Source organism: Schistosoma mansoni, chromosome 2, assembly GCF_000237925.1.
Source record: "Schistosoma mansoni strain Puerto Rico chromosome 2, complete genome".
NCBI lineage: Eukaryota > Metazoa > Platyhelminthes > Trematoda > Strigeidida > Schistosomatidae > Schistosoma > Schistosoma mansoni.
Window position 1 is genome coordinate 31,796,947 of NC_031496.1, and position 21,756 is coordinate 31,818,702.

General features: G+C 36.5%; 1 protein-coding gene and 2 non-coding genes across 3 annotated transcripts in view; 1 reads left to right on the top strand and 2 right to left on the bottom strand.

Annotated features, from left to right (window-relative positions):
* Smp_122800 (putative lupus la ribonucleoprotein) overlaps window positions 1-11,091 on the top strand; it is a gene marked incomplete at its 5' end in the record, with an annotated part of 31,396 nt that extends 20,305 nt beyond the window's left edge. Inside the window, 10 exons of the mRNA XM_018796383.1 lie at window positions 4,020-4,134; window positions 4,236-4,263; window positions 4,692-4,779; window positions 4,954-5,143; window positions 5,595-5,959; window positions 6,634-6,752; window positions 7,223-7,349; window positions 8,902-9,096; window positions 10,616-10,771; window positions 10,893-11,091. Of these exons, the coding sequence (XP_018650601.1) occupies window positions 4,020-4,134; window positions 4,236-4,263; window positions 4,692-4,779; window positions 4,954-5,143; window positions 5,595-5,959; window positions 6,634-6,752; window positions 7,223-7,349; window positions 8,902-9,096; window positions 10,616-10,771; window positions 10,893-11,033 (1,524 nt within the window). The 3' untranslated portion in view covers window positions 11,034-11,091. The remainder of the gene's footprint in view (window positions 1-4,019; window positions 4,135-4,235; window positions 4,264-4,691; window positions 4,780-4,953; window positions 5,144-5,594; window positions 5,960-6,633; window positions 6,753-7,222; window positions 7,350-8,901; window positions 9,097-10,615; window positions 10,772-10,892) is intronic.
* A 6,563-nt stretch (window positions 11,092-17,654) lies between these two features.
* Window positions 17,655-17,725, bottom strand: Smp_tRNA_01755_Pseudo_TTG.1.1. Its single transcript has one exon. It is a non-coding gene (tRNA).
* Window positions 17,726-18,491: 766 nt separating this feature from the next.
* On the bottom strand, window positions 18,492-18,561 carry Smp_tRNA_01536_Pseudo_TCG.1.1. The gene has a single exon. It is a non-coding gene (tRNA).
* Window positions 18,562-21,756: the final 3,195 nt, after the last annotated feature.

The window sequence follows — 21,756 nt, forward strand, 5'->3', positions numbered from 1 at the left end:
GTATTATACCAGTATTTCACTTTCTTGATAGAAGTTTAATTCCTTATCACACATGGTTGTCAGGCTTTCCTATCGTGATGGACCAATCGAGCTATACTGGCTGGAACAGTCGTTCCTCAAGGTCTTACCGTGCCAGAGAGGTCGTTTAAAGATTGGTAAGACTGAAAGCAGCAAACACAGTGTCCGAAGTCGAATTCGTATTGCTGACCTTACAGAGGTGAGACGACAGTAAGGTACTTCCTTCAGACAACCAGCATAACAGAGATGCTGCCTTCCCACAAGGAGGGGTGGGGTTGGAGAAGACCGATTGTTAAAATATATACCTCGCCTTATCCCACGGATATCCGTCTCCGGCGGTAAGGTCCTTTAAGGAACGAAGCTAACACAAAAACTACCCACAAAATGGTCGTGTGTGACCGACCTCAAGCAGTTGTACCTTGGGCACTGCGGTCACGCTCTCAGGTCACTAAGACCACTTTTAACCCAATTTCCTTTTCAGGTACCCCTAGAAGAACCCTTCCACGGTGTGGGCAACCGGGAAGTGATAACTGCCCTCATACCTCTAAAAGCACTCAAGACCACTGTATTCATAATCAATCTACTTCTTCACTTCCCACTATTCCTTCTACCTCAACTTTCAACACCGAACTTCCTCTTTCGGTTTCCTCCTCAAGTGTCACCATGGCCAACGATTCTAGTGCACGAAACACTGTCTCAGGTCTACTAAAACCTCGCTCCAAACTACACATTCGAGCCTTCAACGTACGCACTCTATGTAAAATCGGCCACCAGGCCTCTTTGGCTAAAACCCTAGAATCTCTTACTATTGATATACGCTGTGTCTCTGAAACATACAGGATCCTAGTGTGACCATTCACTTGACCTCACCTCGCCAAAATGGACAGCCAACGAAATACACCCTCCGTGTATCTGGCAACCCGTTGGCTAATTCTTGTAGACTTGCGGGAGTAGGCATAGCACTCAGTACGAGGGCAGAACAAGCACTACTAGAATGGATCCCCGTTAACAGTCGCCTGTGTGCTGTCCGGCTAAATGGCTCCGTAAGAACTCGGAAGGATAGGGACACATGTCGTTGCCTTTTCGTCGTTTCTGCCTACGCTCCCACTGACTGCAGCCATGATAAAGTGGAAGATAACTTTTACAGAAAGCTCTCTGAGCTTCTTCAGAAAGCTAAGCGCTCAGACATAGTACACGTAGCGGGTGACTTTAATGCCCCATGAGGCAGCTAAAACCAAACAGAAAGACATTTAAGTGGGTATTTTAGTATCCCAACTCAGCAAACAGATAATGGTGATGGTTTCAACTATGCTGAGACAATCGTTTATTTCTAGCAAGCACTAATTTTAAGCATAAGGAGAGACATCGTCCGACATGGAGACCACCTGCACCAAACCAACAATGGACTCAAATAAACAATATTGCCACTAGTTATCATTGTAGAGGCTCGATAGAAGATTGTCGCTCGTTCTGGAATACATGTTCGGACTCTGATCATGCTCTAATACGAACACCCATTTGCTTGCTCCTCACTGGACGCCGAAAAACCACACAAAGTAGACCCATTAGAATTGAACGGTGGGACGATCATGAGCAGTGGCCGGCAACGAGAACAAAAGAGATAGAAAAGGCAGCGGCTGGGGGTAACACTAGACAACTATTCAGACTAATAAAAAAATTGGAATTAAGAAGTCTTACTACATAAAGTGACTGCATGTTTTTGGGATTACTTGCCATTTACTCTTAAAATTTATCAACTCCTGCATATTACCTATTATTCTTTACTGTTCTCCATTACTCTATCCTGGGCTTTTAAGAAAAGGCTTTGCTGTACTGTGGAGAGTTCTGAAAGCAATTAGCAAGGTGTGTGGTGAATCTTTTGAGGTCGTTATTAATATAGTTGTGGATAGATGTCCTAAGTCTTGCAAACTCCTGGCAGGTGTTACCACATACTAACCATCTATCCATATCTTTATCCTTGTGTATCTTCTGGTATAACGGGATGTCAATACATTAAAATCCATGCACGCAAGCAAATCTATAAAAGTTCTGTAATACCTTACCTAGCAAATATATTCTGTGACGAACAGGTTGTTAGAGTTGACCTAGTCAATAACCTGTATTCTTAAGCATGTCTCAAAATTGATAAGTTATACAGACTCAGATTTTTCACCTAGTTTTCTTTTTTTTGTAAAGAAAAACTGGCTGAAATACCTCGTGCTGAGAATTCAATATTGTACCAAAATATAATATTGAATAAAGTTAGTAATAATAATAATGATAATTATAATAAAAGTAATAATAAGCGAGACAATCTCGGAAAAAGTCGAAACTTTTATCTACTCTCAGCCCAGACGTTTAGAACGATGGGCGGAACAGTTTAGCTGGCCTTCAGCTACTCAACAGTTACCCACAATTCCCGGACTGTCTGAATGGAAAATTTGAGTACGTCCCCGGCTCTAGTTGAAGTTCAAAAGGTTATAACTTATCTAAAACGAGGAAGAGCGGCTGGTCCAGATGGATTGGCTCCAGTTGTCTTTCAATGTGGTGGTCCAATTTTAGCTATTAGGTTGACTAATAGTCTAGCTAAAACCTGGGAGTTTGACGTAATCCCATGCGACTGGTCACAATCGCAAGGGGCCGAAATCATCCTGCAATGACCAACATAGCATCTAAAATATTAGCCTCAATAATTATCGGGCGCCTAACTAAGACTCGTGAACTGCAAACACGAGAAAATCAGGCTGGTTTCAGACCTGGTCGTGGCTGCATCGACCACATATTCACTATTCGTCAAGTTTCAGAACACAGGAATGCTTATCGGCGTCCGGCAACGATAGTGTTGGAGATGATTGGAAGAGAGTTAGAGGCGGCCAAACCAAAACGTGGCATCAGTGCTTGAAGTCACTAACTTCTAGTCTGAGCGATGTGGGCAGATGCAAACTACGTGATTGGGGTCCGCGTGACCATAGTAACCAATGATTGGAGATTCTGTGTGACATGGCTCAAAATCGATCACAATGGCGTAGGTGTGTACACACTTTGGATTCCCTAAAACCGTGAGATTAAAACTACTTTATACTTTTCTTTCTACGAAATAATTCGTTTTCCCTGTTTCATATCCTTATATGCAATCCTTCTTTTATATATTACTACAATTGAAGTTACTACTTCTATGAATCTGGTGTTCATCTCATTGTGTTGATGAGGTATGACAACTTGGACCGATGCATATATATGCCTCGTCCTACATTGTAGCTGACTGACTAAAGCTGTATTTATTTATTTAAACACAAATATTGGTACAAAGGGACATCATATACATATGCGCCACACAAATCTCATTTGATTTGTGTGAGGGCTTGGATACTACCCGGGTGCTCAAACTGAAGCAGGTGGTTTTCTTAGGGGACCACGCCCGGAGCCTTTGACCTAAAGATCTGATCCAAAAGGCAGTAGAGCATCGTAAGGAGATGCAGTCCCATGGTAGCCGGTGACCAACGATTGATTCATACACCATTTGTTCCCTCAGGATACTGGAGCCCATGTACACCATTGGTTTGGAATCAGGGTTTTCCAACTTTCCTAGGTGGACTTTCCGTCTCCACCAACCCGGTTAACGCGCCGGACATTCGCTTTTCGTCCTCTCAATTTCGTAAACAACACCGATGCCACGAGAAGGCAGTGAGTAGGACTTCCTTGACAGAGGCTATATATTCGCATGGCCATATGAGAGCATTTCGATAGGGAGGGCGAACTCTCCTCACTCTTGGCCGTACTTGGGCATTTGGGGCTGTGCTTCATCGCCATTGGATAAATCAGAGCAGACTTGCTCAGTTTACTCTCATTTTGGTTGGGAGACGGACATGTCCCTTATCCTACAAGTGACAAAAGTCAAACAAGATTCATATCCAACGCTGAACAAGTAAATCATCAACTGTCATTTCTATGCATAACCTAATTATTACTAGCTAATTGGAACTTTTACTTGATTTTTATAGTGCCGAACAAGAACATCATCCACTAACTCGGATGATGATTTGGACGATTCTATGCTTTCTTGTTTATTAGTGATTGCTCCAAACACATCTCATGATCCTTCACCACCTAGTTGCAGTAACTTGGATGATAATTTAAAGGATGAGAGTTCGAAACCTTCAAAATTCACTTCCGTTACCACAGGTATATGTGTTTTTCCCTGTACTTCATTTCTTTAGCTTTTCAAAAAATATTTTCCCTTGTCTAGTATTTTCTATATTCATTTTAATTGACTGTAAATATGTCTGTTCATATATATATGATTAGTTGTGATCTTTGCCAACAGTGATTATGATCTCAATTGCACACATTTGATTTACTTCATTCAAGCTATCATCTCAGAAAATTACTAAGTTCATTGATTGTAGAAAGCGTTCAAATGAACTACCACTTAAGTGCTTAGATACATAGCAACTATCCACTTATTGTATAATAACGATTTAAATTCTAGGAATTTTTTCCAACAGTAAGTTGCTCTTACAGAAACATATACAGGTCTTCCCCACAATTCAAATAACATTTTGGCAGGTAGAGTTAATCTATCGAAATAAACTTGATTATAATGCAAACTACACGAAATTTGACACCTTGTATTTAAGTCTAAAACTTTCGTTTATCTGTTTTACATTCCATAGCTCTACCGGCGAATCTGATGAAACTATTATTGATGACCTTTGCAAAGCTATTGAAGAATCCACTGTTCATACTGAATCGAATATCACAGTATGTTAAATTTTATCGCTATTTTTTCCTTCTAGAATAATAAATTAGTTTTAGTACTTATGTTACCATTTGTCTATACTGTATTTCCCATCCTTTCATAATCCTCCTGACCATTAACTAATATTTTTTTTCAATAATAACTAGTTGATAACTTTCTTTTTTTAATAAAAATAGGAATCCAATCCAGCCAGCGTTATCAAAGACGAGGCTTCCACATGTACAGAAATATTTTCTACTTCATCTACTTCCTGTACCCCAACCACCCCTATCTGTTGTAATAGTTCTCTTGTACAGCTTGATATACCTGTCTCTGAAGTTTCAGTGCACTCCTCTGTTCCAGTGTCATCAAATCCACTTTATTCAGGTAATTCACTGTCACTTAATCAATATTTCTTTGTATTATGATATAAGAGTTCAACTTTGAGATCGGTTTGTCCCTTCGTTTCATTTATGTTCATTAATTATTTACTTTGACATTGAACGTTCTGGAATACAGTTGTTACAGATATTAAACACCATTTTAGGGCAGATATCCTATGTCTTCCTATGGTTTTTGTTCATGTGGCTACACGATAGTGAATGTTTAGTAGTGTAGAAAATCAGTGTTTGTTTGCAGTTCTCAAGAGTTACATCACAAATTGTTGTCTTTACTCATCCACTTTAGTGAAAGTTACAATGCCGTCGTAAGCTTTCATACATTCTATTCCCTTGTGTATTTGTAAGCACATTTAAGAGAATCATGTTTTTTGTTTCACCGAATTTAATGCTTGATGAAAGCAATATTTTTTTCTATCTGTTCTATCAATTCACTATAGAATCCTGTTTGCCATACGTGCATCCCTCAATTCCTGGTTCAGTTACGTATACTGTAATACCGACAGCTACCGCTTTGCATCCACAAACTGGACTTATATTACCGACTCTTGGTCGAACTCCGTTTGTAGCACCCTCAACTCCAATGTATTACATTCCTCAAATTAACGCTATACCTTTTGTTTCTCCAGTAGACAATTTATTTCCTCAGATTCCTGTATGTCAACCATTACCGTCTTTCCTAAATTATGATCAGAGTTATCTATCATTTTCTGACATGAAATACGACCTTAAAGGTCGTTCTATTGGATTTTTCCCCGTTTCTAGTGACTATGACTTAAAAACAAACGAGTCAACCGATTATGCAGTAAGTTTTTATTTAACATTATGTTTACCGTTTGCAAAAGTTTTCCAATTATCATGCTACTAACCTAAAATGAATCATCACTATACTGAAAAAAGTTTCTTTCTGTTCACAATTGATTGATCACCGGGTGGTGATCAATGTCATGCGTGTCAAGTCTGTCTTAGTGCTGATCGAATACTATCGATCAAGTTGCAATGTGGCCACTAGTCTAGGTGGCTCGATACTGCGTGCACTATATATTGAGATAAGATGGTGGTTGTAGGTGGTCAACAGGAAACCCTGGACCCGGGTTTCGTGCTACTTGGCACTCGTCAGCAAGGTGTACCTGTAATCTTGAGGGAACTGGTGCTCCCTGACAGATTCGATCCCGTGTCACTCAGCTTCACAGTCAGAGACGTTACCACTGAACTATTCGGGCCGCGACCGACCTCCTGTAGAACTGAGCTGTAATCACAATTGATTGATCACTGGGTGGTTGGTGATCAATGACGTGCGTGTCAAGTCCTTCTTAGTGTTGATCGAATGCTATCGATCAAGTTGCAATGTGACCACTAGTCAAGGTGGCTCGACACTGCGTGCACTATATTTTTTTCTGTTGTTTTATTGATCGAATTTGTTAAGTTGAACTGTTTGTTCCTGTATTATTGTGTTATTTTCATTGCATATAATTTTAGCAACGCGACCATCCTGCGACTACGGAAACAGATAACTCATCATCTAGCAAGAAAAAACATGTTGGGTTTCTTTTTCGCCCAGTTTCTGCTGCTCGTACCCATTTAGATGTCTCCCTAAGGTAAAATGATTTATTCGTTTGTCTTAAATGATTCCTTTAATGTAAGAACTTTTCGAAGTTTGTAGAGTTATCATTAAATTTATCATTAGGATTTTTGATTGTTTATAAAAGTGACATGGGTTATAGTACACCTTGACATCTGTAAAATTGAACTACAGTATGAACTAAAGAATCATACATATTTGGAATCAAATTTTCACTATTCTAAACACTGTTTTTGGAAAATGAAACGATAATTCCTTTGAAAACAGCAAATCGCAGTCCACGTGACAAGTAATAAGACTGTAAGGCTACCCGGGTCTCTGTAAAGGTTTTAGGATCATATCTACAACCTAACACTACACAAATGTTTCAGCGTCATTAAGGCACTACTCCATGGTGTTGCTGAAACTTCGTAAATCTTTCTGAATTTGCCATTCCTAGATTATCAAGTATTGACTCTCCTTATATTTTACTTGCTTTCCATGAAGTGGAGGATTTCCAGCTGCTCATCACCCACATCATCTTCAACAGGGGGGTTTCACATTTCATGCCTACAATCAGTTTCGTTCCAAATGTCTCAAAGATCGAGAAGCTAAAGGGAAAGGTCAATCACAGGTAGATTGTTCATTATCATGTTATTGTTGTTTTTACCGGTTACTCGTGTGGCTGATTTTTAAGTATGCATTTCATGAAACAGGATATCAGTATTCGTAGTGAATGAGGCTGAAGTTAAAGTACTCTGATCACATACAACCTTACGATGTCAGTCCTTCATAATCAACATTCAGCGTGACACAAACATGCGTTAACTCTACCATACCAAACCAGCGCAAGGTAAAGTTGACGAGATGCATATCAAAGGAGTCAAAATAGTTGAATTAGAAATACTAGTGAGGAAGACTAAACATTAAAAGATGAAATTCTTCGAGATAGAACAAAAAATATGTGTTGAAGAATGCTCAAGATCAAGTAGCAGATAGAGTTAATCTATCTGCATCACTGTAAATAATTCTGATTCATGTCACCCAACATCTACAACCACTCATCGAGGTTATCATATGTATCTTGACCAAGTTGGCTACATTTAGTTACCTTTCAACCTGCTCCTAAACCCAAATAATACTACCTGTCGACTTAGGCATTTTTTAAATATGCACAACACATCCTAATCACTTCAGTTTTTAACCATTCACAATTTAATCAACCGATTTGCTACATTTGCATCATATTCTGTCTGACCCCACTCGGTCATTAGACGATACGCGATCAATGCTTCGGAGACACCTATAATCAAGAACTCCGACCATCAATTCTCTTCTGCTTTTATGGGTCATACTTCACCACTATATATTATTGCGAAACAGACTGTTATCCAAATTATTATTATTATTTATTATTTAAACACAGGGAAGCGCCAGATAAATATGCGCTCACAAATCTCATTTGGTTTGTGTGAGGGCTGTGATACTGCCCAGACTGAAGCAGGTGATTTTCTTAGGGGGCCACACCCGGAGCTTTTGACCTCAACATCTGATTCAAAAGGCAGTGGAGCATCGTGAGGAGATGCAGTCCCATGGTAGCCGTGGACCAATGATTGATTCATACGCCTATATATTCGCGTGGCCATGTGAGAGCATTTGGTGAGGAAGAACTGACTCTCCCCACTCTCAGCTGTACCAGTGCATTTGGGGGCATAAAGATCCTAAAGCTTACAATTCATGGTTCTAAGCTTATTACTTCGATATCATGTATTGTTCCAATAGTTTATACAATTTATTGATGTAAGAACGCTCACTGCGTCTTCATTTAAATTTTTTTTGTCTGATTGTTTGATCTATACATTGTGTTGATATCGTTTTTCTCCTCTCCTAAGTTTTGTTTGATTTACTTGTGATTGCGTATTCGAACCACCTAATCAAATAGGTCACAATTTGATCACATGTTGAATGATAACCTTTATACATATATATATAATACATGCCTCATTTTGGACTTTGTAAAATATTATAATTATGGACTTATAACTGTAGAGCCTGATGATGAAGTTATTGAAAACAATTGTTCGCTCAAATATTGTTCATTTTTGAATATATATATATATATATATATATATATATATATATAGTCGCTGACGAATAAACATTAATATTTGTATGGTTTTATTTAGGAAATGAATACTCTTTATAGTTTTTGGTCATTTTTCTTGCGTGAACACTTCAATCGAACTATGTACAAAGACTTTCGTAGACACGCATTAGACGATGCCAAAGAGAATGCGAGGTATGGGCTGGAGTGTTTGTTTCGATTTTACAGTTATGGATTAGAACGTCATTTTCGTAAAGCTATTTTCAAGGATTTTCAAGTGAGTGCTTTCGATTTCCCCCTACTACCTTTTATCTTGTTAGAATAATCTCTTCTCTTGTTGTATATTCTTTCTAAATAATGATATAGAACATTTTTTCAGTCGAATGAATATGATGTGTTAAGTTTGTGTTTCATGTATTTATCTATCAACCACTGTCTATATCGAGTGTTAATACTCGCGTGCAATAAACAAAGTAGTAGGTTTGTATTAACTCAAACGTTTAATTGGAAAACCGTAACTTCTGGTCCTTCTCACAAAAAGTACTTTTCATTTTTTTAAATTTGATCTATTGCTTTTTAAGTGCCTACTTTTGCACTTATAACAGAAGGTTGGTATTGCTGAATTAGATCAATTTTTGTCTCCTAGGTATTTAAGGTATCTGTCTGTTAATGCTTACCAAACATTTCACCCTATATTCCTGAATTTTATAAAATAGAACTGTCATAGTTTGAAAGGATGTGTCTGGTCACAGTTACCTCTGGAAACTGTCCTATTGTGTCTCATGTCCAACAGTGAAACTCTTGTTTCAGTAAAATAAAACAATCTAGACTATGTGTCCCCTCTAACTTTTGCCCTCAGACCTGGTGAGAACATAGGTAAAGTATTCTTTATATTACTTTGTCCAGATTCCAAAATTTGTATGTTCGAAAACAATATCGATATAGATGACTACACTGTATTACGTCCTATATAGGTCATACATTCCCGTTGTCATTGTTTATTATTAGAGAAGTTAATTATGCACTGCAGAAAATCTCAAACTACAATCATGAGCAATGAATCTGATAAATCTTGCCACCAATACGCCTAAATTCTCTTCATAGCCGGTTTATATGACATTAACTACTGAAATAACAGAGAAAAGGCACAAGTTGCCTGTTAGTTTATGTACCGGAAAACAAGTGTATTTATTAAGTTATACATGACCTTGCGCCTCCAAAAATTTCCAGAAGCGTACTAAATATAATAGCAATATTATAGATATGTATTTTATTCTGAAGCCGTAACACATGTTTCCCCATTTTCTGGATATTTTTGCAAAGCCTCTGTCCAACGCTAACTAGATAAAACGTTTCCTAACGTTTCTGAGCCTCTAGAGATTTAGAGAACGAGTATGTTGGGACTCTCCGTAGTCAGCCACGGATATCAAACAATGCAAGATTTGTTACTCTGTAAAAATTTTTATCGGTGTTCCAGAGTTCGGCGAAGAGTTAAGATTTAATAACTACATTCGCGACTTAAATGAAAACCGACCTGCAACTTACTATTCCATCTTTCACTAGTTGTGCGTAATATATATGATAGAATACCCCGTAGTTTGAAAGTAAAAAGCATCAAACTTGTATCGCATTAATTATTTCATGAATTATATAGACTCTTCATGAGAATAGGAAGCTTTTGCTCATCGTAGCTTACAAAATGTCAGATTTTTTCGTTCTCTTGATCAGTCTTGTTCTTTATTCATACAGCTAACTTGTAGTTTTTTTTTATTTTCTTCACCTGATATTAATAAAAGGAGGAAACTCTAAAAGACTATGATGAAGGTCATTTATATGGATTAGAAAAATTTTGGGCTTTCCTCCATTATAGTCAACGCAAAGTAAAGTTGGATGCACGTTTACAAAGCTTGTTGGATTCAAAATATCGTACATTGGGAGACTTCAGAGTCAATGTAAGTGAGGATTATAATACAATAAATAGGTTCATATATATATATATATATATATATATATATATATATATATAATAAACCGTTTTACTCATTGAATTCTATTATTTTAATTTCATTACAGTTTGAACCACCTACTGGCTTCTTTGTAAACAAATCACGTCGTCGAACCAAATCAGAGTCAACATCAACATGTCAAAGTAAACCGTTGCTATTCACAAGAACACCTCCTGTCGAATTCCATTCAAATAGAATATCTAGATAAAATTCTTATTGTGTTTCATGTTCAAAATGAAAAGTAGCACCTTCTAAAATTCCATCAAAAACTATTTCGATTCTCTGACGAAGACCATCCATTGATATCTTACTTTACATTCATCCCGTTGTCTTTTTTTGATAACATTCAAATGATTATTTGTTTATAGAAATTTGGTTAAAAACTATCCAGAAAGTCATCTCTCTCCCCCCTCTCTCTCTTTCTATCCTTCCGGTGTTATTATTTATTTTTTAGTAACAAAATGTATTATCATAATGACCCCCTACCACCCCCCCTCATATCATTATTAGTGTATTACTATTATTGTTTTGTATATAATTGTTATTACATAATTCTTATTATTACTTGCTAAAAAAAACTTTTCTTTTCGGGTCATTTTTGTAATGGATCAATTAATTAATTAATTGACAAGTTGTAGCTTCCCCTACTCAAAAATGTTTTTTATTTTATTTCATTTATACAAACAATAACATTTTGGAAAAAGTGTTTTGTGGATGATGATGATGATGACGACGACGAAGGAGTAGAAGAAGGAAGAGGAGGCGGAGGAGGATAAGTAGAAGTATAAATACACTATAAACTATCCTTCTAATTTGTTTTTATTTTATTCTTTGACGTATTAGTCCATTTCTATGTCTTACATTCTGCTTAATCTACCACACACACCCGTTTTTTAGTTTGCCTATTAATTTAGTTTTATGAATATATACATATATATCTATGGGCTTGGATTCATAGTTCTTTGTCTATTTATCAATAATAATACCTTTTGATGTGACTTGAAGACTTCATGGTACATAGTCGTTGCTTAGATTGTTAATTGTGTGTTCATATAGCCTATAGTCGCTTTGAATAATGGTGTTTTGAAGATATACTATTTTTCATCCTTTTCTGGTTAACTTAACTAATCATTCTTCTTTACATACCTTATTGTGTGTTAAAGGCAATTTGATTTGATGATTATGCTACATGTCACAATTTGATGGTGTTCAACTCTGGTTTTCCATTACGAATAATAGAGTATATTTCATATACATTCTTTTTCCCAATCACTATGATTATAAATTGATATCTGCCATCGTATTTCCTATACTTTTGTTTAGATGCTTATAAAGCACATCTCTAATGCAGTCTGTTGTATTTATTGTCAGTCTCTAAATTAGTTTACTCTTATGTTTCATGGATATCGTTTTACTTTTTCCATTCTTTTGTTAACTAGACACATCAACATAGTCTGGCATAGATATGTGTTCATCTAAGTTTCCATATTTGATCAGCACAACAACATCAAAGAGAATCCAGTAGCCATGAAGAAAACTAAACCTTTGGAATACTATTTAAAAAGACAGTATAAAGGCATATATAAAAGATGCTGGGATTCGAAATCAAGATAACTTATCCTTCACAATTAGGGATTATTACTTCTTTTATGTGACTTATACACATAATACTAAATACTTAGTCAAACTGTATTTGTTGTCTATCATAAAGCTATTTGGTTGACTGAATTGTTAATAATAACCGTGATGATTTAAGCTGTTCAACAAATAGCAATCTTTGGCACTCTCATGCATCGTCATTTCATTTGAAGAGATTTATCTGATTAAATTTACGAAAGTTACAACATTTCATTCAAATTTCTCCAGTTGATTTGTTTGTAATATGAAATGAATTGTTCGCCAGTAAATAGTAAACTGGTTTAAATACCTTGAGTAGATGCACAATCGACTTTCTTCCCTTACTGTTTTACCTTGAGATGACGTCAACTGGTACGGCCGCGAGTGGGGAAAGTCAGCTCTCCCTCTCAAAATGCTCTCACATGGCCACAAGTATATAGCCTCTGTCAGGGAAGTCCTACTCACTGCCTTCTCGTCGCATTCCTGTTGTTTGCGAATTTGAGAGGACGAAAAGCGAATGTCCGGTGCTTTAACCGGATTGGTGGACATGAAAAGTCCACCTAGGAAAGTTGGAAAACCCTGATTCAAAACCAATGGTGCACATGGACTCCAGGATCCTGAAGGAACAAATGGCGTAAGAACCAACCGTTAGTCACCGGCTACCATGGGACTGCATCTCCTCACGATGCTCCACTGCCTTGTGGAATATACCTTTAGGTCAAAGGCTCGCGGTGTGGCCCCCTAAGAAAATCACCTGCTTCAGTCTGGGCAGTATCACAGCCCACATACAAATCAAATGAGATTTGTGAGCGCATATTTATCTGGTGCTTCCCTGTACCAATATTTTTCTGTTTAAATAAATAAATAAAATATCTGAACTTATTAATCGAAACATAGGTCCTCCTTTCAGGATTCAGCTCTACAAATTGAGGTGAATACACATCAACGAGTGACTGAACATAGAGTTTGGGGGAAAACGATCTTAGTTTCACGCTAATTGTAATAAGTCTGCAATCATGAAATAACTAATAGTTGCCTTGAGATTGAAACCCGTGTTCCTCAGTAATATTAACATTTATATTGTGCACGTACATACATTATTCAGCTAATTAGTCTTATCTTATGTAGCCTAATCAACTGAAAGTGAACCTCCTACCGTTCTGGTTTTAGAAGAAAAGCAAAATCTTGATTGGATGACTAGGATATAGAATTTAAAAGTATATCGTTTCATTAAAATCACGAACCGACTAATGTTTGACCACGATTGAAAACGTGAAAGTACCAGACGGTTGTTTTGTCCTAGTGTGCACATCTACGAATCCGCTAACGGGCTTTGAACCCATGACATTCTGTCTCATGCATGTATATCATTTATTTGTATGACAGTTTAGTATAGATCGGACTAATGAAATGCATATGGATTCATATCAACATTTGGATCACTTAAAAGTTCCATGCTATGATAACTGTGATTCGTTAGTAATGAAAGATAATACTCCATCACTAATGCAGGAGATTGATGTGTTGTGAGACTGATAATGATTGGGTTTTTTTTTGTTTAGTCAGACTTGTAAACAATCTGACAGGTGTTAGATGAGTTATATATTCTGTCATTACTATAATTATTATTGATTGTCCATTTGTGTTTGTTTGGTATGGAAATATATTTACGTTCTTGATCTGAGTTGTGTTTAAGTCCTGTGGAGTAGACACTAGGAGGGGATCTAGTTTAGTTATTCGTCGAAGGTAAATTAACGTCCCATACGTGTAACAAGGAAAACGTATGGTTATAACACAGATCATCTCACTTTGAAAAAAATCGCGTTATTAGCTTTATTCAATATCGTTATTTTTGGTACAATAGAGAATTCTCAACACAACTTATTTCTTGGTCGATCCTGACGATAAATATTGAGTGATCGTCAGTTAGAAGTTAGCAGTCCAGTCAATCGACATCTGGGTAATGTACATTCTTTTCGCTGGATATTGCCAGCAGCCACGATATTTGTGATTAGGCCTATTATAACCTTTACAGTGCAAAGTTGTACAATTTTCAGAATCGCAGAATGCGATTAGTAGCCGTAGTGATGTATTAAAACAAATAAAATTAGATAAGTTGTTGGAATATCAAGATAGTAAGAACAGGCAGCCCAGATGTTTTAACTGGTTGCCAATTCTATATATATATATGCAAACTAATTCATCAAATAACAACTAAACTTTTTCTTGTTCACCTATTCCTGATATTAAACTAATCACTTATCATACCAGTGAACGATTATTCAAGTATTATCCATTAAAACGTAACAATGTGAACATATTGATCTAGTACAATAATTGTTACCGTATCTATAATCCCTATTTATATATATATACACATTGTAATAAATCACACTAATCATGTTCATTTTTGACAGTTTTATAACCTTACTATTTAGGGTTAAAACATTTGGAAACAACGTGATTAAATAAGGTATCTATTCATTAAGAGAACAAAATATTAACCACAATCCAAATTGCATATTTACATTGAACATGTTCTATACTATTCATAGTTTATTGACCTATAACTACAATAATAAACAATGGTCAATACTACATTTTACTCTATAGGTTAGATATTGATATCTTGTTTGTCGATTGGGAAACTATTAAGAGATTCTCATAGTTGAAAGCGTTAGTCAATTGAAGCTAGACCACTAGGGAAAATCAGGAAGCACTGGATAGCTGTTTCGTCCCACTGTGGGACTCCTCAGCAGTGCGCATCCATGACCTCGCCTCACGAGATTCGAACCCAGGACCTACCATTCGGCATCCGATGATGTTTATGTCTAACTCGAAATCCTATTGAAATTGTTGATTGTTTATTTTATGAACCGAATTTAACTGAAACAACCATTGAAAACAAAAATGGGAATCATTGAATAATTATTGTGCTCATGAGATCTAAAGTCTTGTAGCTAACTAGTTAACAAGTGCGAATCACGAAATAAGCATTCAACGAAGAGAAGATCGTTTGCGTCAATCATTAACAATATGATCTACATTCATAGTTGCTTTATAAATGAATTAAAAAAAGAGTCTAGATCATAGTGATCCGAGATTTTAAATCTAAAATGAAGGTTGTAAATCATTGGTAGATTATAGAAGAATAGATTGGTCAGAATAATTTACGTGTCAAAAATCTGAAAGATAATAACAACTGAATAATAGTCATAGAAAGTTACTAGATTGTGGTTTATAAGGTAAAAATAAGACCAAGACATTTTGGAAGAAAGAATCAGGGCAATAGAGATTGCATATACTGTTTTTTCATACAGAGTTTAAGCTTGAATTACCAACACCTCGGAAGTTTCTAATTTCTTGATTTCAGTTTTTTGACTGCAGATTATTCTAACGTATTATCCATCTGGTGGCTCGTGACCAGGGTCGAGGTGCTTCTCTTTTGTACAACCGTCATTTGTCACTTTGGGATGATCCTGCAAATTACTCGCAATAGACGTGACAAGCTCAGGGAAATATTAAGAAGCATTTCATCCAATCAGCGTTTGATTAGAAGTTTTGCTAGAAATATTACGAAAGTGAAAAGTTACATGTAGAAGTTCTGATTGGCTGATAACTACGCTGCTACTATGTTGAGTAGTATTCTAAAATTTCCAGGAGAACCCAAGGACTTTTAAAATATTATAAAAAGCCTATGTTTTCTGCACAAAAATGAACCTTTGGAGTAAAGTGCTTCTCGCATATTTTGTGCCTTTTCTCTCGTGTTCAAGTCGCTGTGTATTTCTAGCTTGGAAGTTACGATACTAGCTTAGAACCCTAATATAGCGTTCAATCAACAAGACTTATCAGTCACCACCTGTAACTGATCAATTTTTTTGTAAACTATCTATGGTTAACGTGAAGAACAATAGGCAAACTTGAGAAACTCGACCCTATTCAGAAGACAGAATATATACACGAATAATTTATTATATGAAACGAATGAATTTAAAGAACATGTATTGATTTCTCATAGTTAATAAAAACCTATTAGGTGTTTAAAGGGTTTTGTGTCTGGATATCAGAAAATATACAGTACGATTATTCTGTAGTACCGTGCTTCGTTAATCGTTCACCTCGATAACCTTTATAATATAAATCTTAACGGTGCATAAAATCAGAAGGCAAAGAGAAGCGGTAGATACAGTTCCCATAGTTGAAAGCGTGAGTCAATTAAAGCTAGACCACCATGGAAACACTGGATGACCGTTTCGTCCTATTATGGGACTCCTCAGCAGTGCGCATCCACGATCCCGTCTCGCGAGATTCGAACCCAGGACCTACCAGTCTCGCGTCAGAGCATCTAACCGATAGACCACTTAGCCGGCCGGCATCCAACGGTGTTAATGTCTAACTTTAGTTTTATTGACAAATGACGCAGGTCAGAAAATTATAAGCATATGAGTAAATATCAGCGAGCAAAACAAAACTGACACACATTAGAGATGGTGAATAAGCCAACTCACTTTAATCAAGCATTAATCAATATTTATAGCCAGACAAAAATAAATGACAGACATGTGATAAATAGGATAAAAAGAGTATAGACACACCTACGCTTATCTAAAAAAAAATGTTCAGGGTTAATAATGGAATAATTACCAAGGTGAGAAACACATGACTCATGATGAATAAGTGTGAATTGGCTTGTCCAGACATAAGAATAAAGGTATATGGGCTTAACATACAAACCGACATAACAAATAGTTAAATTATGCATTCTCATGTTTACCTTATCAAAAGTTTTATTTTATTTCATAGACTATTACTAAACGATTTACCTTACCTGAATTATGCCTATTCTATCAATTACAGTCTCTCACATTCATAATCACTTCTGACTTAGATCTTATACAAATCTTATGGGCTTAACATAACAATTGATACTACAATTTGTCTATAACACCAAAGCAGCCTTCTTTGAACAGCTAAGAATAATTAATGGAAAATTTTTTACAGTCTAAAAATTTAAACGAAATATTATTTAAAAAGAATATCTGAAGTACAATTAGTTGAATACTTAAATGAATAGTGTTGTGACTTTATAAAAAAAAAATAGAACGTATGCCAATTTTAGCAGAGATGGATAGTGGCTATCAGTGGAATACAGGACGCACGTTTCGTCCTATTTGGGACTCGTCAGCTGGATGTACCTGCATCTCAGAGTTGATGTTCACTCTGGGACTCGAACCCAGTACCCTCGCTTCAAACGCCATCGCGTTATCCACTCGGCCACTGAGTCCTTATAGCCACTTGCTTGTGCGATGGGGTGAAGTTAAATTCAACTTAGTATTGTTTGTTTGAATCTTCCCATCGATTTTGTTAGAACTCCAACTGGTCAGTCTCTCATATGCATACTGTGCGTATTGCCTCGATATACCTTAATTCACAAGCATGATTAGCAGAGATGGATAGTGGCTAGCAGTGGAATCCAGGATGGGAAGATTCAAACAAACAATACTAAGTTGAAGTATGCCAATTTTGTTATAATTTTATGTCCGACTTTTTACAACGTGAATTATCCACCCATCGGAATACGACCTACCCAATCTTAGCACTGGGCCAAATTGATGACATTCGACCGGTATGAGCAATCTAACGTCTTTATTGGTCCCTTGTCAGCCTTGCCCTTCCACTTGAGTCCAGAACACCAATTACAGCTTCGAATATGCGAATCTATTTATTTCAAGAATACTCGGTTTATATACCAGACAGACAGACCACATCGTACCATAAAATAGAAAATAATATTTGTACAAGATCAAGCCAAATGTGGTTGTCAACGTGGGAGACAATAATTAATAAACTGAATATAATTTAGGTACAATAATTGGTATAATGATAATCCATAAGTCAGAATAAAGCTTATAATAAGATGAATATAGATATACACAATCTAATTACTTAATATAAACAAACATGGGTAGTGGCTAGCAGTGGAATCCAGGATGCGCGTTTCATCCTATTTGGGACTCTTCAGATGGATGTACCTGCATCTCAGAGTTGGTGTTCACTTTGGGACTCGAACCCAGTACCCTCGCTTCGAATGCCATTGCGTTATCCACTCAGCAAATGAGTCTTGATAGCCACTTGCTTGTGCAATGGGGTGAAGTTTAAATTCATTTACTATTGTTCGTTTGAATCTTCCCATCGATGTGTTAGGTACATCCAGCTGACGAGTCCCAAATAGGACAAAACGTGCGTCAAACTGGATTCCACTGCTAGTCACTATCCATCTTTGTTTACAATGCTTGTGAATTAAAGCTATATGGAGGCATACGCACAGTATGGACATATGTCAATTAGAGACTGACCAGTTGCAGTCCTAACGCATCGATGGGAAGATTCAAACAAACAATACTAAATGAATCACTGATACAGTTCGTTATAATAATAAATGTTTCCATTACAACAACTGCATTCTCTTCATAAAAGTAGATCAGTACAGGTTAATCGTTCAACATGACAAGATAAACAAATCTGTGAACATTTATTGTATTATGTAAGAGATGAATATCAGAAGACGAAAGAATAACAAAACTGTTATATTTGTTTTGCTAATAAACTACCCAGCTACTCCTATTGCTTAGTATTCTTATACAATGACACTCGTCAAGACCCCAAAATCAGAACACGTTGGACAGGAACGAAATTGTATTCAAATATAACAATGGTAGGTGAACAGCAATCACTGGTTGGAATAACGTTCATATATTTATAGTATATACATAAGAAACTTCTAGATGCTACTCCAATAACCTGCCAAGGCTGATTGGTTTAGAATAAGCCAATCAGCGTGCGCCGTCACGATCGTGCACATAACATGCCTTAATCCGGTTTATTTCCCGCTAACAAAAACATTAGGAGGTTCGCTCAATCAAAATTTAACCTACACAGAAGAATCTTTGTCGAATTAATAAATCTCAAATTACTTCATCATATAAGCATATTTTATCTTTGAAATCCAATTTAATTAATGGTCTAAACATGTTCCACTAAATTGAGTTCAAAAAACTTTATATAGTTAAGATCGTGAGTCAATTGAAGCTAGACCATCATGGAAAACCTGAAAGCACTGAACAGCCGTTTCGTCCTATTATGGGACTGACTCCTCAGCAGTGTGCATCCACAAAATTTATCTGATCACTTCAATGTAACACATCCAAATCTTTTGAGAATAAACTACTGAAAAAAACCCTAGTGGAAGAAATAATATATGAAGAGTTCCCTGAACTTCCCGAAGAATATAGCCATAATCTATCAAGTATAAAAAGTCCGCCTATAGCTCCTCCGAGGGCTACTGCCGGTCATAAGCCCGGGTATAAATCTTAACAAAATTGAACGTTAAGCTTTCTCTCTTGGATTTAGATTTCATGTCCCATAAAAAATCTCCACAAAATTCATATGCAAACATAATTTGAAAGTCAGTACCAACAGAATACTGACTTGAAACCTACCGACGATGACAGAAAAAGATGGTTTGAATCTAATCTGATTGGTATTACAAATCAGTACTATATTTCTGCAACCCCACATTCAAAACATTTGACTGAGGAACATATGTAAGCACTAAAGAATTTACAAGAGAGTAATAAGATTATTATAATGAAACGAGATAAAGGTTTCAGTGTCGTAATAATGAACCGAAAAGTCTTTAAGTATAACATGTCTCAAATTCTCAGAGATACATCAAGATTCCTAATCGACCAATGTGCAACAATCAAGAACGAAGTCAATCAGCACCTTAAGGAATTTTAGAAGAAGGAACTAATTGATAGTTTCACTTGCAGCAATATGAAGGTAAAAAGCTTTCACAAACCATAGAATACCAAACAGTTAATAACAATTATATTTGTGTAGGTAATTATAGTTTCAGGTTGTATGTGGCTGATAAGAAACACTGTGAACTAGACTGATGAATTCTGATAAGTCTTGTTGATTGAACGCTATATTCGGATCCTAAGCTAGTTTCGTTAACCCCCCCCCCAAGCTAGAATTACACAGCTACTTGAACACGAGAGAAAAGGCGCAAAACATGCGGGAAGCACTTTACTCCAAATGTTCATTCACGTACAGAAAATATAGGGTTTTTATAGTATTTCAGAAGTCCTTGGATTTTTCTGAAAATTCTAGAATACTACTAAGCATAGTAACAGTGTAGTGTTTAGCCAATGAGAAAACTCTACATGTGACTATTCACTTTCGTAATGTTTCTAGTAAAACTTCTAATCAAACGCTGATTGGATAAAATGCTTCTTAATATTTCCCTGAGCTTGTCATGTCTATTGCGAGAAGTTTTCAGGATCGTCCCAACAAATTCATTTTATTCTACAAACCTTATTGCTCTTGCTCTGTTTAAATTTATCATGGGATTAGGTTGTATGAAATAGTTAGGTCCATTGATGACAGATATTATTCCGGGATATCTTGACAACACTATGCTTAAACAGACGATTAGCCAAACGATAATGTTGATAACACGTTTATTGTCTGTAATAATAAACAGCATTCAATCCGCTTGCTAAAACTCTTCAATAATACTTATCCTAACATGCAATTTACTATGGAACAAGAACAAAATGACATGTTCCACTTCCTTGATGTTGCCATAAAACTTAGGGGAGATGGGACAATTCAACGTTCCATTTATTGAAAAAGTACTTCGAATGGCCTTTAACTGAATTTCAATAGTTTTTTGTCCAATCAATTAAAAGAAGGCATAGGTTAGAAAAATATTTTATAAAGTTGAATGGATATGTACCACCGACAAACTGAAAGAAGAATTGATGAATGTTGAAAAATGATTAAGAGACAACTGCTACTCATAGAAAGTTATTAACAAATATAAAAGATGAAATCATGAGTCAATTGAAGCTAGACCACCATCGAAAACCTGGAAGCACTGGACGGCCGTTTCGTCCTATTATGGGACTCCTCAGCAGTGCGCATTCACGAACCCGCTCTCGCGAGCGAGATTCGAACCCAGGACCTACCAGTCTCGAGCCGAAGCCCTTAGCTGATAGATCAATGAGCTGGCATCCAACGGTGTTAATGTCTAACTTCAACTGATCCACGAAGTTGAGCAACCATTCACCAATTGTCTTCAGTGAGTTGATATCTCACAACAGACGTAGTTGAACTCCACTGGTCACTGCTTCCCACTAGAACTCCAGGACATGTATCTTGAAGTCAGTCACTAGTGAGCATATGGTTATATTTAGAAGGGGATTTGTAGAGATTTCAGTATTTTTCAAAGTTGAACGAAACGGCCG